This window comes from Poecilia latipinna, unplaced genomic scaffold (assembly GCF_001443285.1).
Source record: "Poecilia latipinna isolate Pla-1442-1.1 unplaced genomic scaffold, P_latipinna-1.0 Scaffold359, whole genome shotgun sequence".
NCBI classification, from domain to species: Eukaryota; Metazoa; Chordata; class Actinopteri; order Cyprinodontiformes; family Poeciliidae; genus Poecilia; species Poecilia latipinna.
The window spans coordinates 236,181-248,530 of NW_015112975.1; the positions used below are offsets into that span (position 1 = coordinate 236,181).

General features: G+C 38.5%; 1 protein-coding gene and 1 long non-coding RNA gene across 2 annotated transcripts; one reads left to right on the forward strand and one right to left on the reverse strand.

Annotated features, from left to right (window-relative positions):
• Window positions 1-729: 729 nt before the first annotated feature.
• Window positions 730-3,611, reverse strand: LOC106949727 (uncharacterized). The gene is made up of 2 exons (XR_001425440.1): window positions 3,352-3,611; window positions 730-2,078 (listed from the first exon to the last, which is right to left on the reverse strand). It is a non-coding gene; the product is annotated as an uncharacterized LOC106949727 (long non-coding RNA).
• Window positions 3,612-3,618: 7 nt separating this feature from the next.
• On the forward strand, window positions 3,619-7,138 carry foxd3 (forkhead box D3). The gene is made up of 2 exons (XM_015036194.1): window positions 3,619-4,390; window positions 4,485-7,138. The coding sequence occupies exon 2, from the start codon at window positions 4,502-4,504 to the stop codon at window positions 5,699-5,701; it is 1,200 nt and encodes a 399-aa protein (XP_014891680.1). The 5' UTR covers window positions 3,619-4,390; window positions 4,485-4,501; the 3' UTR covers window positions 5,702-7,138.
• The last annotated feature ends 5,212 nt before the right edge of the window (window positions 7,139-12,350 follow it).

Genomic DNA, 12,350 nt, shown 5'->3' on the forward strand with positions numbered 1-12,350 from the left:
TGAATTTTTGAAAGCTTGTTCTTTCATTGTTGTCTATTGTCTAACATTACACTTTTTCAGCGTTATTGATTCATGCTGTTATTGGTATAAGTCAATCCACTGAAAGCCTGTATTTATTGAAGAGGATAAAAAATAACAATGGTCGGGCTCACTTTCTAGAAACGTATTGTAAAAGTAAGAGAACAGAAGAAAAATCTGTGGGCTTTTTTTATATATATATTTATAGTAAATTATTCCCTAAACCATGAATGTGCTGCTTGGTACAAAAGCTACAAACAAGAGGAGCACATGAGGTGCGTCATACATCAGGTGCAGAAAATACAAATTTGCTGCAAATTTGCTGCGTTTCAGTAGATATACAAACATTCTTATAAAACGGGGCCTCCCGACAAACAGAAAATCGGGCGCGCGCAGAGGCGCTTGAGACACCGCGTGCTCAGAGTCGGGGCCCCACGTCTGTGTCTGATGTGGGTGCCGCACATCCAGCAGGAGGAGGGCTTAAAGATGAACTCCGTCATATTGTTTGACACAGACTCGCAGCTTGATGGAGTGGACTCTTCGGGGGAAACTGAAAATTGTGATTTCCAAAAAAATAAAACGTAGATAAAAGGGGAGAGAGAGAGAAAAAAAAAACTACCCTACCTTCATCCCTCTGAGGGGATACACATTGTCCGATGTGAAACATTCAATTTTTGAGACAAAAATAAATTCCATTACATCTCGCTTCCATTTTTTTTGCTAACAGCTGCTTGAGATTTTCACTTGTTATTAAATCTGACAGGGTGAAGATTTTGCTGCTAGTATAAAATAATTAGCATAATTACAGACGCGCCAACAATGCATTAATTTATCATATCTGTGTAATTAAGCGGCAGCCCTCAGATGCACTCTAACCTAATTAATTGAGCTGAGTATGTTGGAATGCCTTACTCTTTGCATATTATAGAAAATAAAAAGATTAATCCAGTTTTAAAGAGATACAGAAAAACATTTAAAAACCTACAGGAAATTGCAAACAAGTTTTTAAAAGTTGTGTTTGTGTGACCGACTGAAGAATAGCTATTTATCTCCAAAGAAGATTAAATTTGCAAAAATATATTTAGAATAAGCCTTTTTTAAAAACCTTTATTGAGCCTAAATGCCTCTGAACAAACCGAAACGCTCTTATAGCTTCCGCAGGTGACCCTGACCTCTGACTCCAGCAGCACGGGTATAACCTGAAGGGAGGGGGGGAGATCTATTCATCAGAGTTCACCGGAGCAGCACATTATTATGATCACAATTATTTGTTATACCAGCGACCTTGGTGGTAGTTTTTCCAACGCTGTTTCCATCACCTGAGCTGCTGCTGCATCTCTTCTGTGTCCCTCCCAACGGTTTCATTCAGGAGCAAGATGGCTTATTATACTAAAAGGTTTTTGTCGCGCTAAGCCGTGCATGTGTGCTTAAAACGCACATTTCATTAACAAACTGCGGAGGTATAAAAGCGGATTTATGGGGCTTCAAAAGATCACAGGAAGGACGGGTTAGAAAACCCCCCTCACTCTGTGCTTGTTGTAGTGAGCTTTTATCAGCGGGTATCTACGCTACTTACACAGAGCCAAGCCAATACTTTATATGGTCCTGGGCCTTTGGGCCCCAATTCATTTATTGAATAAGAGCAGTTAAAAAGGGAGGGAAAAGTGAAGTTTAAATTGGGTGGGAAATGGAGGGGTTTTTTTATTGACTGATTAGCTTGAATAAAATTCGACTAAACTGTAAGTACAATATTGCACTGGTTACATTATATTAAACTGTATAATCCATGATTTTTTCCATATTGATAATTCTTTACATTTTGAAGCTAAATCTATTTTATTTTCAGATCTATTTTTATTTTATTTGTATTAATTCATTTTAAACCCTTAAAGCATAGTATAAAATTATCAGATTTTTTGACATTTAGGCACAATTCGAAGAGCCTAAGATCTACATCTGTGTGAGAGGTCGAGCTGCTCAGTGGGAACCCCCCTGCTGCAGAGTGGTCCAGAGTAGGAGTGTAGCTTGCTTATGCCTAGGACTGGCTGTGCCAGCTGCACCTGCAGGTTCAAAGACAAAACAGGAAACAGTGAAAGATGCCTGACTCATTAAAAAAAAAAAAATTCAAACGCATGAATAATATTTTTTAAAAAGTAGATTATTTGAACTTCTTGTTCTACTTCTATAAAACATTAGTCTTTTTAGCATGACTCTAATTGATACTTTATGCTTCCCTAAATGCATAAAGTAATGTTAAAAATCAACTTTACAACAGAGAAAAACAAATGTTGTTTTAAGCATTTTCAGAGAAAAAAAGAATCTAGTTCTTCAAGGTGCTTTTTTTTCATTTAGAGAAGCAGGAAGAAATGAGAGATACCCTAAACACACACACACACACACACACACACACACGCACACACACACACACACATACACACACACACACACAACACACACACACACACATGCGCGCCACGGATGAGCAGGATGAAAGTTGACGCGGACTCTGGTTTCATCTGCTAAGTAGTCCATATTGACGGACCTTCGGATCTCACAGGTCAGCCGAAGATTAAACGGGAGGCCAGGCTAATCGGAAGCCGGGTTTCCGTCCCTTTGACCCGAACGCGCGTTATTAATGATAGCGTCTGATTAATCCTCGCTTTTATCCCGGACTGGAGAGCAGCAAAGGTGTGACAAGGAGAAGCGCCTCTGCGCAGCGCTGATCAGATGTCGACGAAGCAACAGCCAAAGAAAAATATTTAATTAAAAAACTGATTTAAAAAAAAAAAACGAAAATTATTTTTTGCTTAGGTTTCTTCAGTTTTTGTAAGTTAAATTCCGTAAGTAATTAATTAATACGAATTACCTGATGAACAAAAGTAAATTTGATGTAAAACATGATTGTAATAATAATTCTAACAATAATAAAATAAATAAGTTATAAATAAATACTCTGTAAGCATAACAAACTTTAAACGAGCATTTAACTACAAAAAAATTCCATCATTTAAATTCCCTTTATATTAAATTTTTAAAAAAATAAAGTCCTTGATTTTAATTCCTTCAGCTGCGGTGCGAACTTTCTATATTTTATTTCTAGTTCTACACATTTCTCTTCAGCATGCAAAGTCCGCATCAATTATTCTAAATATTAGCGCCGAAACAAAAGGATCTCGCTGTTTTCCCAAGCCCAAACTTCAACCTTTAGCGCTCACCTCCAAGCCTGTGAATAAAAAATGCTTCCTTTGAATTCACCCGCTGTCTACATTTCCTAGATTGTTTGTTTGTTCTTTTTCAAATGCAAACACATGCAATGATCTGGGTCGTTTGCACCTCTTCCAAACTCTTAAGGAAATGCGTTCCTCTCCCCCAACATTCATGGTCGATTCCGCCGCAGCTGCTTCCTCGCGCTCTTCCCACTAATCCTGCAGGAATAAATAGACTTGGAAATCATGTTTTGTGTTCGCACATTGAAGTTTCACAGCGGGATCTATAATAATGCAAACATAAAGTGGTGCATCGCAGCCAAGACAAGAAAAAGATTAAGCAGTAGAATTCACAGATGGTAAAAAAAAAAAAAAAATAAATAAAAAATAAAATAAAAAAAACCCTCTCATGCACAATTTCACAGTTTAAAAGGAAAAACACACTCAAAGCTCGAGCAAGCAGATTCCTTTAACTTAGCTGTCGCTGTTACCGCTCTGCAGCTGTCAACACAGTTCGAATTAGCAAAAGTTAAAGGTTGTTTTTGCGCAGCCACGTTAGAGCGCTTCAGATCTTTCAATCATGCAGGCCAATTTTCTCCCCCTGCTCCTCCTCCTCCCTCCGCCACCGTTAAATGGTCTATGACGGACGAACACAGAAAATCAGCGGAAAGCAGCGCTGCTGATGTCCCATTGTTGACAAATCCAAGAAACAACTCCAGTTTGCATGGTTTAACGGAGAGCGGAGAGAGCAAAGCTTTGGAAGCGAAGGAGAGATGAGAGGTGGGGGGTGTGGCGTCACCGAACCACGTGTCCAGCTCTGATAGTATATCTTATACAAGGGGGGAAAGTAATCTATCAGTCAGTCCGGTTAAAAAGCTCCGGCCTTTTTTTCCAAAAGCAGAATGTGTCAGTTCGACTCAGCTCGCCAAATATCGCTGGTTTAGGACGCGCGCCGCCGCTCAGGAGAGACGCCGGAGCGCAAAAGGCAAAAGAAAAAAAAAGAAAAAAAAAAGTTGCGCTTTCTCTCCAAATAACTTCTGAGACAAAACGCACCGCTCTGCAGGCCCCGCTAACTTCCAGCGTGGGGAATATTTCTCGAAGTTTGAAGTTTTTCTGCACACCTTCAGATCGTTGGAGACCTCCGGTTTTTGTCCAGCAGACCCCCGGTGTGCGCGCACTGGCCGCTGCACAGCTGTTTCCACTTCTGTGAGTTTCTTCTTCTCCTATTTTATTTTATTTTTTAATTTTTTTACATTAAAGTGTGAGTAAGCCGTGAGATGACCCTCTCTGGAGGCAGCGATCGAGCCAGCGACATGTCCGGCCAAACTGTGCTCACAGCCGAGGACGTGGATATCGACGTGGTGGGCGAGGGAGACGATGAGGGCATGGAGAGGGTGGACAGCGACTGCGACAGCCCGGGGGGAGGCAGCATCCTGCACGGCTTTCGAGGAGAGCCGGCCGACGATGACTTGGAGGACGAGATCGAGGTGGAGAAAGAGGAGATGAGGTCCGGAGGAGGGAGCCCATGCTGCGAGAGCTCTGGGGAAGGAGAGCCGGGCTCAGGGAAAGGAGAGGGTCATGACCAGAGCGCAGCGCCGGGAGGAGCGATCCAGAAGCCCAAGAGCAGCTTGGTGAAACCGCCTTACTCCTACATCGCCCTCATCACCATGGCGATCCTCCAGAGCCCGCAGAAGAAGCTCACCCTCAGCGGGATCTGCGAGTTCATCAGCAACCGCTTCCCGTACTACCGGGAGAAATTCCCGGCGTGGCAGAACTCCATCCGGCACAACTTGTCGTTGAACGACTGCTTCGTGAAAATTCCCCGGGAGCCCGGCAACCCCGGAAAGGGCAACTACTGGACCCTGGACCCGGCTTCAGAGGACATGTTCGACAACGGCAGCTTCCTCAGGAGGAGGAAACGGTTCAAGAGAGTTCAGCCGGACGTGCTCAGGGACCAGACCGCACTCATGATGCAGAGTTTCGGGGCGTACAGCCTCGGAGGCCCCTACGGGAGACACTACGGTATCCACCCGGCTGCGTATTCCCACCCGGCGGCTTTGCAGTACCCCTACATCCCACCTGTGGGGCCCATGCTCCCGCCGGGCGTCCCCCTGCTGCCCTCGGCGGAGCTCAACAGAAAGGCGTTCAACTCTCAACTGAGCCCGAGCCTCCAGCTGCAGCTCAACAGCCTGAGCACGGCATCTATGATAAAATCCGAGCCGTCAAACAGGCCGTCCTTCAGCATAGAGAACATCATCGGGGTGTCCAGCTCGTCGTCCGTGACGCCGGGCGCCGCCCAGGCTTTCCTCCGGCCTCCGGTCACCGTTCAGTCGGCCCTGCTGAGCGCGCAGTCCCTCTCTCTGACCCGGACCTCTGCCGCGATCGCTCCCATCCTCAGCGTCCCTTCAAATATTATTTCTGGACACGTTTTACCTTCAGCGACGGCGGCAGCGGTCTCCAAATGGCCGTCACAGTGACTGAAAAGCAAGGAAAAAAAAACTCTTATTTTTATATAGAGACTTTATCACTGGGAGGCGTGAAGAGCACAAATCAATAGGCAGCACTGGACTGTAAAGCCATGAAAAAGACTCTTGAAATACAAGAGAAATGAAAAAAAGAAAAGAAAAGGAAAGTATTTCTGTACAGGTAACATTTGTAAATATTTGTAAAACGAAAAAAAGGGAAAATAATTTTACCCGTCTGACTTTTATCTGTCCTTTGTTCCTGTTTGAGATCTGTGATAATTATTTTGACTTTTCCTTTTTTTTCTATTGGAGGCTCGACTTGACACATTTCATACAAGACACGATCAAGTGCAAAAAGACTGTTTATAATAATATTATTAATAATAATAATAATAAAAAAATCAAATATATGTAATTCTATGTAGTTATCTGGTGTTGTAAGCTGAAATTATTTGTAAATAAATTTATGAAAAAGTTAAAACTATTTTCATTTCTTTTAAACGTTTAAAATAATCTGACATGTGTTTAAGATATTAGGAGTAAATATCCGCATTGGTCTATTAGAAAAAATAATTGCAATGAATTTACAAAAAATGCAATGCAAAATAACAATTTTAACATTTTATTTTTAATGTTCGTCAAAACTTATTATGCTCATAATTCATAACTTACCAGCCAATAAAAAGAAACGAAATAGCAATAACAAGAGAACCCTTTTTATCAATCTTGTCAGCTCCAGATTTTTCAACTTTTTGTTTTCATATATTATCAATTAATTTTTGCAAAACCCTCAATAATTAAAATTATATTCATATCAATCAGATGTGTTATAGAAGAGGATTAATGTAGTTAAATAAGTTTAGCGCTAAATATCAACCGTATCAATGTAAAATAAAATAAAACACACACACACTCTCACACACACAAAAAAAAATTACAAAGCTTTTAAAAGTTTGGAATATGTTTTTTTATATAAAATTATAGCACATAATTATATGGAACTAAAAGGGTTTTCCAGTTTTCCAGTCAATGATCCCGGCCTGAGGTCACAGTTTAGACACATTTTCATCTCCCATCACATCACAGCCGGATCATCTTACAGAATATTCTGCGGCTTGGCCACCATAAAGGTAACAGTTTCGCAGTTGTGTCTGGCTAATCGCTTCTACACAAACAGCAAATGGCGAGTGTGTGTGAGAGAGTGTGTGTGAGAGGGCTTTCAGGTACTATATTTATCCGATCCCCATGGGAAAGGAAAAGGACTTCTGTTTCTGCTTCTGTTCCTCCACAGGCAGTCAAGATGGTGCTGCTGATGAAAAGAGCCTCATCAAATTGTTTCTGCTGACGGATTTCATTCACTCCTTTGCATGTCACAATATTACCTCACTAAATACATGTGTAAAATTTATACTGGTTGCTGATCGATTCGAATCACGAAACCAATTATGGTAAAAAATAAAATAAAAATAAAAAAAGGGGGAGGAGGAGGTGGGAGAGATATACTTTTATTTTATTTTATTTTTTGTTAAATAATTTATCCGCTAGTCCTACCATAAAATTAGATTTAAAAAACATCATAAATTAATAAACAAACAAATAAATAAATCTTATTTCAGGGTCTAGAACTGTATAAAAATAAAATACAAATAAAAAAACTATTCCAAAATGCATTTTAAGATATCAATGTTTTTTTAGATTTAGATTTTTTTTTTTTTTTTTTTTTTAATAAAACAAAAAATACAACATCAGCAGTTCAGACATTTGCTCTGTTTCGCCTGTGATTCGGAGGCTGGCATGGGAGAAGGCGTATTTTTGCTCGTAAGGCAAACTCCGCCTCTTCAGAGAGAAACAAAAAGTTCTCATCTTCATATTAGAGGAGAATGTCCGCATAAAAATCATATCCAATAATTGAAGTGGGACGTCGCACCCGTGATGCTGCAGGCTGGTAACGCTTCAGCAGAGATCAAAACCCCTAGAGGGCGCTGATCAGCACCTAGAACACCCAATTAAGGAAATAACAGAAATGTTAGAGTTTAATCAGTTATGTTACTCTCCCATACTACAAACAAATATGATGTCAAACAACCGTTACAGGAATCCAACAACGTAATATTTTTTACTAATAAAAATCCAAACTGTTTGGTGTGCATTTGTATTCAACCCTCTTCATTCTGGCACCACTAAATGAAATACAGTGGCTCCAGCTCAAAGAAGATAACATTTTTCTGCAAAGACCAGTGTTTATGACGAGGTTTTCAATCCCTTAACCAAAATGGCACATCTGCAAATCTAACGGAATATGGCTGGCTACTTAAATTGACAGGCTGGGCAAGTAGAATAAAAACAATTATTTCTTGTGTTTTACACAAATCTGGCTTTTGTGCAAGAGTGGCAAGAAAAAACATTTGGAAAAAAAAACTTTGAACACAAATTCTACGGTGAAACGTGGTATTGGCAGAATCACGACCATGATTCGTGATTCTGCAGAGACAGAGAAGCTAAGAGGCTTCAGAAGATTTTTGACTGAGAAAGAGATTCTCCTTCCAGCAGGACAACAAAAATTTAACCAGTACTTCAATTGAATGGGTTAGATCAGGGTTGTCCAAAGTCCAGACTGGGGGTATTTGTTATGAATTTATGTGCCAATTGCACAAATTTGACTGACCATCAAAGTCAAGTTAAGTCAGGTTTATATGCATGGCACATTTAAGCAACAAGGCAGTTCAGAGTGTTTTGCATAATAAAAACATACAATTACCAATTAAAAACAAGCAGTAAACATTGCATATTGTCAAAAGCCATCATCAAATCAAATCACATCAATATGTCAATGTTTCACCAAATACTAATCAAAAGCAAATTTAAATAGGTGGGTTGTTAGCCTTTGTTTAAAGGAACTCAGTGTTTCAGCTGTTTTGCAATTCTCTGGAAGTTTGTTCCAGATTTCTGGTGACTAGAAGCTGGATGCTGCTTCTCCTCGTTTGGTTCTGGTTCTGGGGATGCAGAGCAGAGCAGAACCAGAAGACCTGAGCGATCTGGAAGGTTAATACCATAACAAAAGTTGGTGCTATGCCATTCAGTGATTTATAAACTGACAGAATTATTTTAACGTCTACTCTTTAAGTCTCATTCTATTCTCACAGGCCTGTTCTTGTTGCTAAGATTAGCCTATGACCATTGACTCTGAAATGTCAGAAATTATTTATTTTTAATAAGTCTGAGACCCTACATGGGTCAATTTCCTATAAAAAAAATTGTCACTTTGTTTCTATCAATAAAGTATTCCATGTTTAGTTTATTATTGAGCACATAACAATAAAAAAATCACAATGACAAAAAATTATGATTCAATTTTTAACTTTTGTTGTCATATGGCAAAACATTTGGACCCCATTGAGATAGATTAAAGCACATCCATGAGTTGGAATGGCCCAGTCAAAGTCCAGATATGAATCCAATTGAAAATTGATTTTTTTCAGTTGCTCCTCGTTTGATCTTGGTGAGCTATTTTGCTGAAAAGAAGGTAGGCAAGTAAGAAATGTCAATTTCTAAATGGGCAATGATGGCAGAATGCCAAAACAAAAGACTTTAAATTGTAATTATATGAAAGTATTGACTCAGGCAACATAATAAAAATGCATTGACTAATCAAGGCAATCTTATGCTACAATATAGTCCTAGTTGTTATATGTTGATCAGAATCTAACAAGCTTCTTGGATCACACATCCAAAAATAGCATAACCACTGCACATCTAAATTTAAGGCAGATTTGGGATTAAGACCTTTACATTTGACTACACATACAATTAACTCCACCAAATGTTATGCCACTGTTTTAACAATCTGTGGTGAGCGTTTTATAATAACTTAACATTCAGTTTATCAGTCCAAACTTTACAATTTGGTGTTTTAAACAATGATGTAGCCTTAGCCTACCTGCTCTTTTGACCTGCCACACTGATTTGTTTTATATGAACATGGATGTCTCAGCTGTATGGCAGCCAGGACAACAATTAATCCATTTAGTCTCTAAGACTGGATGAGAACTGCATTTTACTTTTTCAAATCAGAAATATTAAACTATACATGGAATTTTTAATCCATTCAAGATAAAATTGTTATTGTTGCAAAGTGATTTATTTGTTTTAAACTACTATATGAACCCCACAGAAGATAAGGGTGATGGATAAGAGGCCTTCCACTCTCAAAGACTTTCAGTCCATCAACAAAATAGCAGTGAAAACATACAAAAAGCTACGGAGCAATTATAAAATGAACTTGATTGCTCTAATGCAAAAAAAAAAAAAAAAAACATTTCTACACTGATTATTAAGATGTTTATTATTTGTTTTAGACATTCCACTTTTTATTCAAATGTACATACACATGGTTAAAAAATTACTTTTTTACACTGATTCCTCTTTTATTTTTTAACTATTTAGAGGAGCCTATCTCAATGTTCTACCAAAAGCAAACTAATTCTAAATCTAAATCTACCAGTGTTACAAATAATTTTAGATTTTGCTATGTATTAATGTTGTCTATCCATGTATTTAAATTTAGTTTTATTTCAGTTTATATATGTAGCACAAATTTACAATACGTGTCACTTGAAGTCACTTTAAAAGACAAAGAAATTCAATTTATATAAAAAAAATTCTATAGTTAAACCCATTTAATCATTTAGATAAATTAATATCTTATTACAAACACTCAATCTTACAGTAATACAGTGAAATTCCATTTATTGCATAAATTGGTAAAATGGTATTCTATCAAAGAAAATCCCTGAGACACTTTTAGTGATGAACTTTGCAGCAACCAGTCCACCTGAATGAAAAGTGCTGACAGGAGATAGTTGCTTGCATAGAGTTGTTACCTTCATAGTAATTCCTTATATTAAGTATACATGTGGTGACAGTGAAAAGGAACAACCCCATTTTAAGAAGCAGCAAAACGAAGCTCACTGTGAGCGGTCATCCGCTTTGACCAACGAGGGATTTGAGAAGACAGAGCAGATAGACAAAAAAAAAAAAAAAAAAAAAAAAAAACACAGAAGCCCTGGTCACAGAAGTATTTTCTATGTTAACCAAAAATGTTTAGCTAATGACTGAAGTAGCACTTTTATTGGTTTTAGCTCAAAGAGAGAGACATGTTGAGAGAATTATTATTTTTATTACGATATAGAGCATGCTAAATTAAGCAGTTATGAAGTAGTTAAGCTCTGAGCCAACCATAGGATGCAGAATATTACTTTAACATCATTCTGTCGTTGTGCTTTTTGGAGTCACACATGTCAAGTTGATTTTAGCTTGTTAATTAGTCAGGTCATCTGCTCCATTCTTACATTAAAATGACTTTAAACTGCTTGAAGGGTAAAAAAGAAAGTGGTTGTTTTAAAACAGCAAGTTTTCAAACAGTTGACACAAGTAACCCACCCATGCCAATACTGCTGTGCAAACAGCAAAGCCTTGGCTTACCATCTTTACTACATCATCCTCCACCAGATGCTACAGTCCTTTTCTGGGCAGGGAACACAGACAGTAAACGTAGATACATCAGTTGCTGAATATTTAAAAAGGCATAGAGATGAAGCAATAAATGACAAAGTAAAGCTGGCGTGGCCAGGCATTAATAACTAATAGGTAGCACTGAGTTATAGGCTGCTGCCGTCGGAATGAAAGTGTCATTGCAAATCAGCAGTTGTGTGAGGTTATTATTATTTATGCATAATTGATGGCGGAACCACAAGGAACATGTCACACCCAACAAATCCTAATACCTTGGGAACAAGGATGATGGTGTCAACAGAAGAAAAGGTCACATGGAGGAGGAAATGGCCCTGCAGGCTGAGATTTACATGGTGAGGGGAAGATGTACTGTAGCATAGCATCTGTGTACAGAGGGTGTCTGATACTAAACATACAAGGCAGCTAATATTTTCACTGCAATATAACATAAAAAGAGTTCATTTGAAGAGGTTTAAATTTTAGCCATTAATATGTTTGCTTTTAGATTGAGAGTTTAAATTTGAAAAGCGCTGTAAGCTGTAATTACAGCTGTGTTCTCAGTTTTTTTTAAATTCTGCACTTCCCTTTATATTATATACAGTCAATATAATGTGCAAGTCTCAAAAATATACATACACCCCAATTAATGTTACCTTAAATTTCCTTTGGCTCAGACAGCACACCTATTTGCACAGTTTCTGTGCAAATAGAGACTATTAGCTTTTAAATAAACAGTCTTTGTCAGCTTTAAAGATAACAATTCTGAATTGTTAAGTTTAAAATTTTGACTGCATTTCTAAACATAGTGGCCAAATTTTTTTTAGAGCTGAGATTTGGCCTTTGAGAAGCAGATTCCAGAAGGCTGATGTTAGCCTGTTTCATCCATCCCAAAGCCAGTTTTAAAGTGTGTTTGGGATTTTTGCTCAGCTGAAATCTTGATGCTTTAACCATCCGGCTGTTGCACTGAGGTGAAAGTTAAAGAACTTAGAGTCAGTTTTCATTCTTCAATATTCTGTCCACTTTATGCATTTCACCAATACCACAGACTGTAAAACATAGCATAATATCCCACAGTATAATGCTGCCACCAGCATGCTTAACAGTGGGAACAGTGTGCTTAGGTTGCAAAGCCTGATTTTGACTTGTCCAA

What these genes read in the sequence shown, in the direction of transcription:
- foxd3 (XM_015036194.1), top strand. Translation starts at nt 4,502, where the DNA reads ATGACCCTCTCTGGAGGCAGCGATCGAGCCAGCGACATGTCCGGCCAA.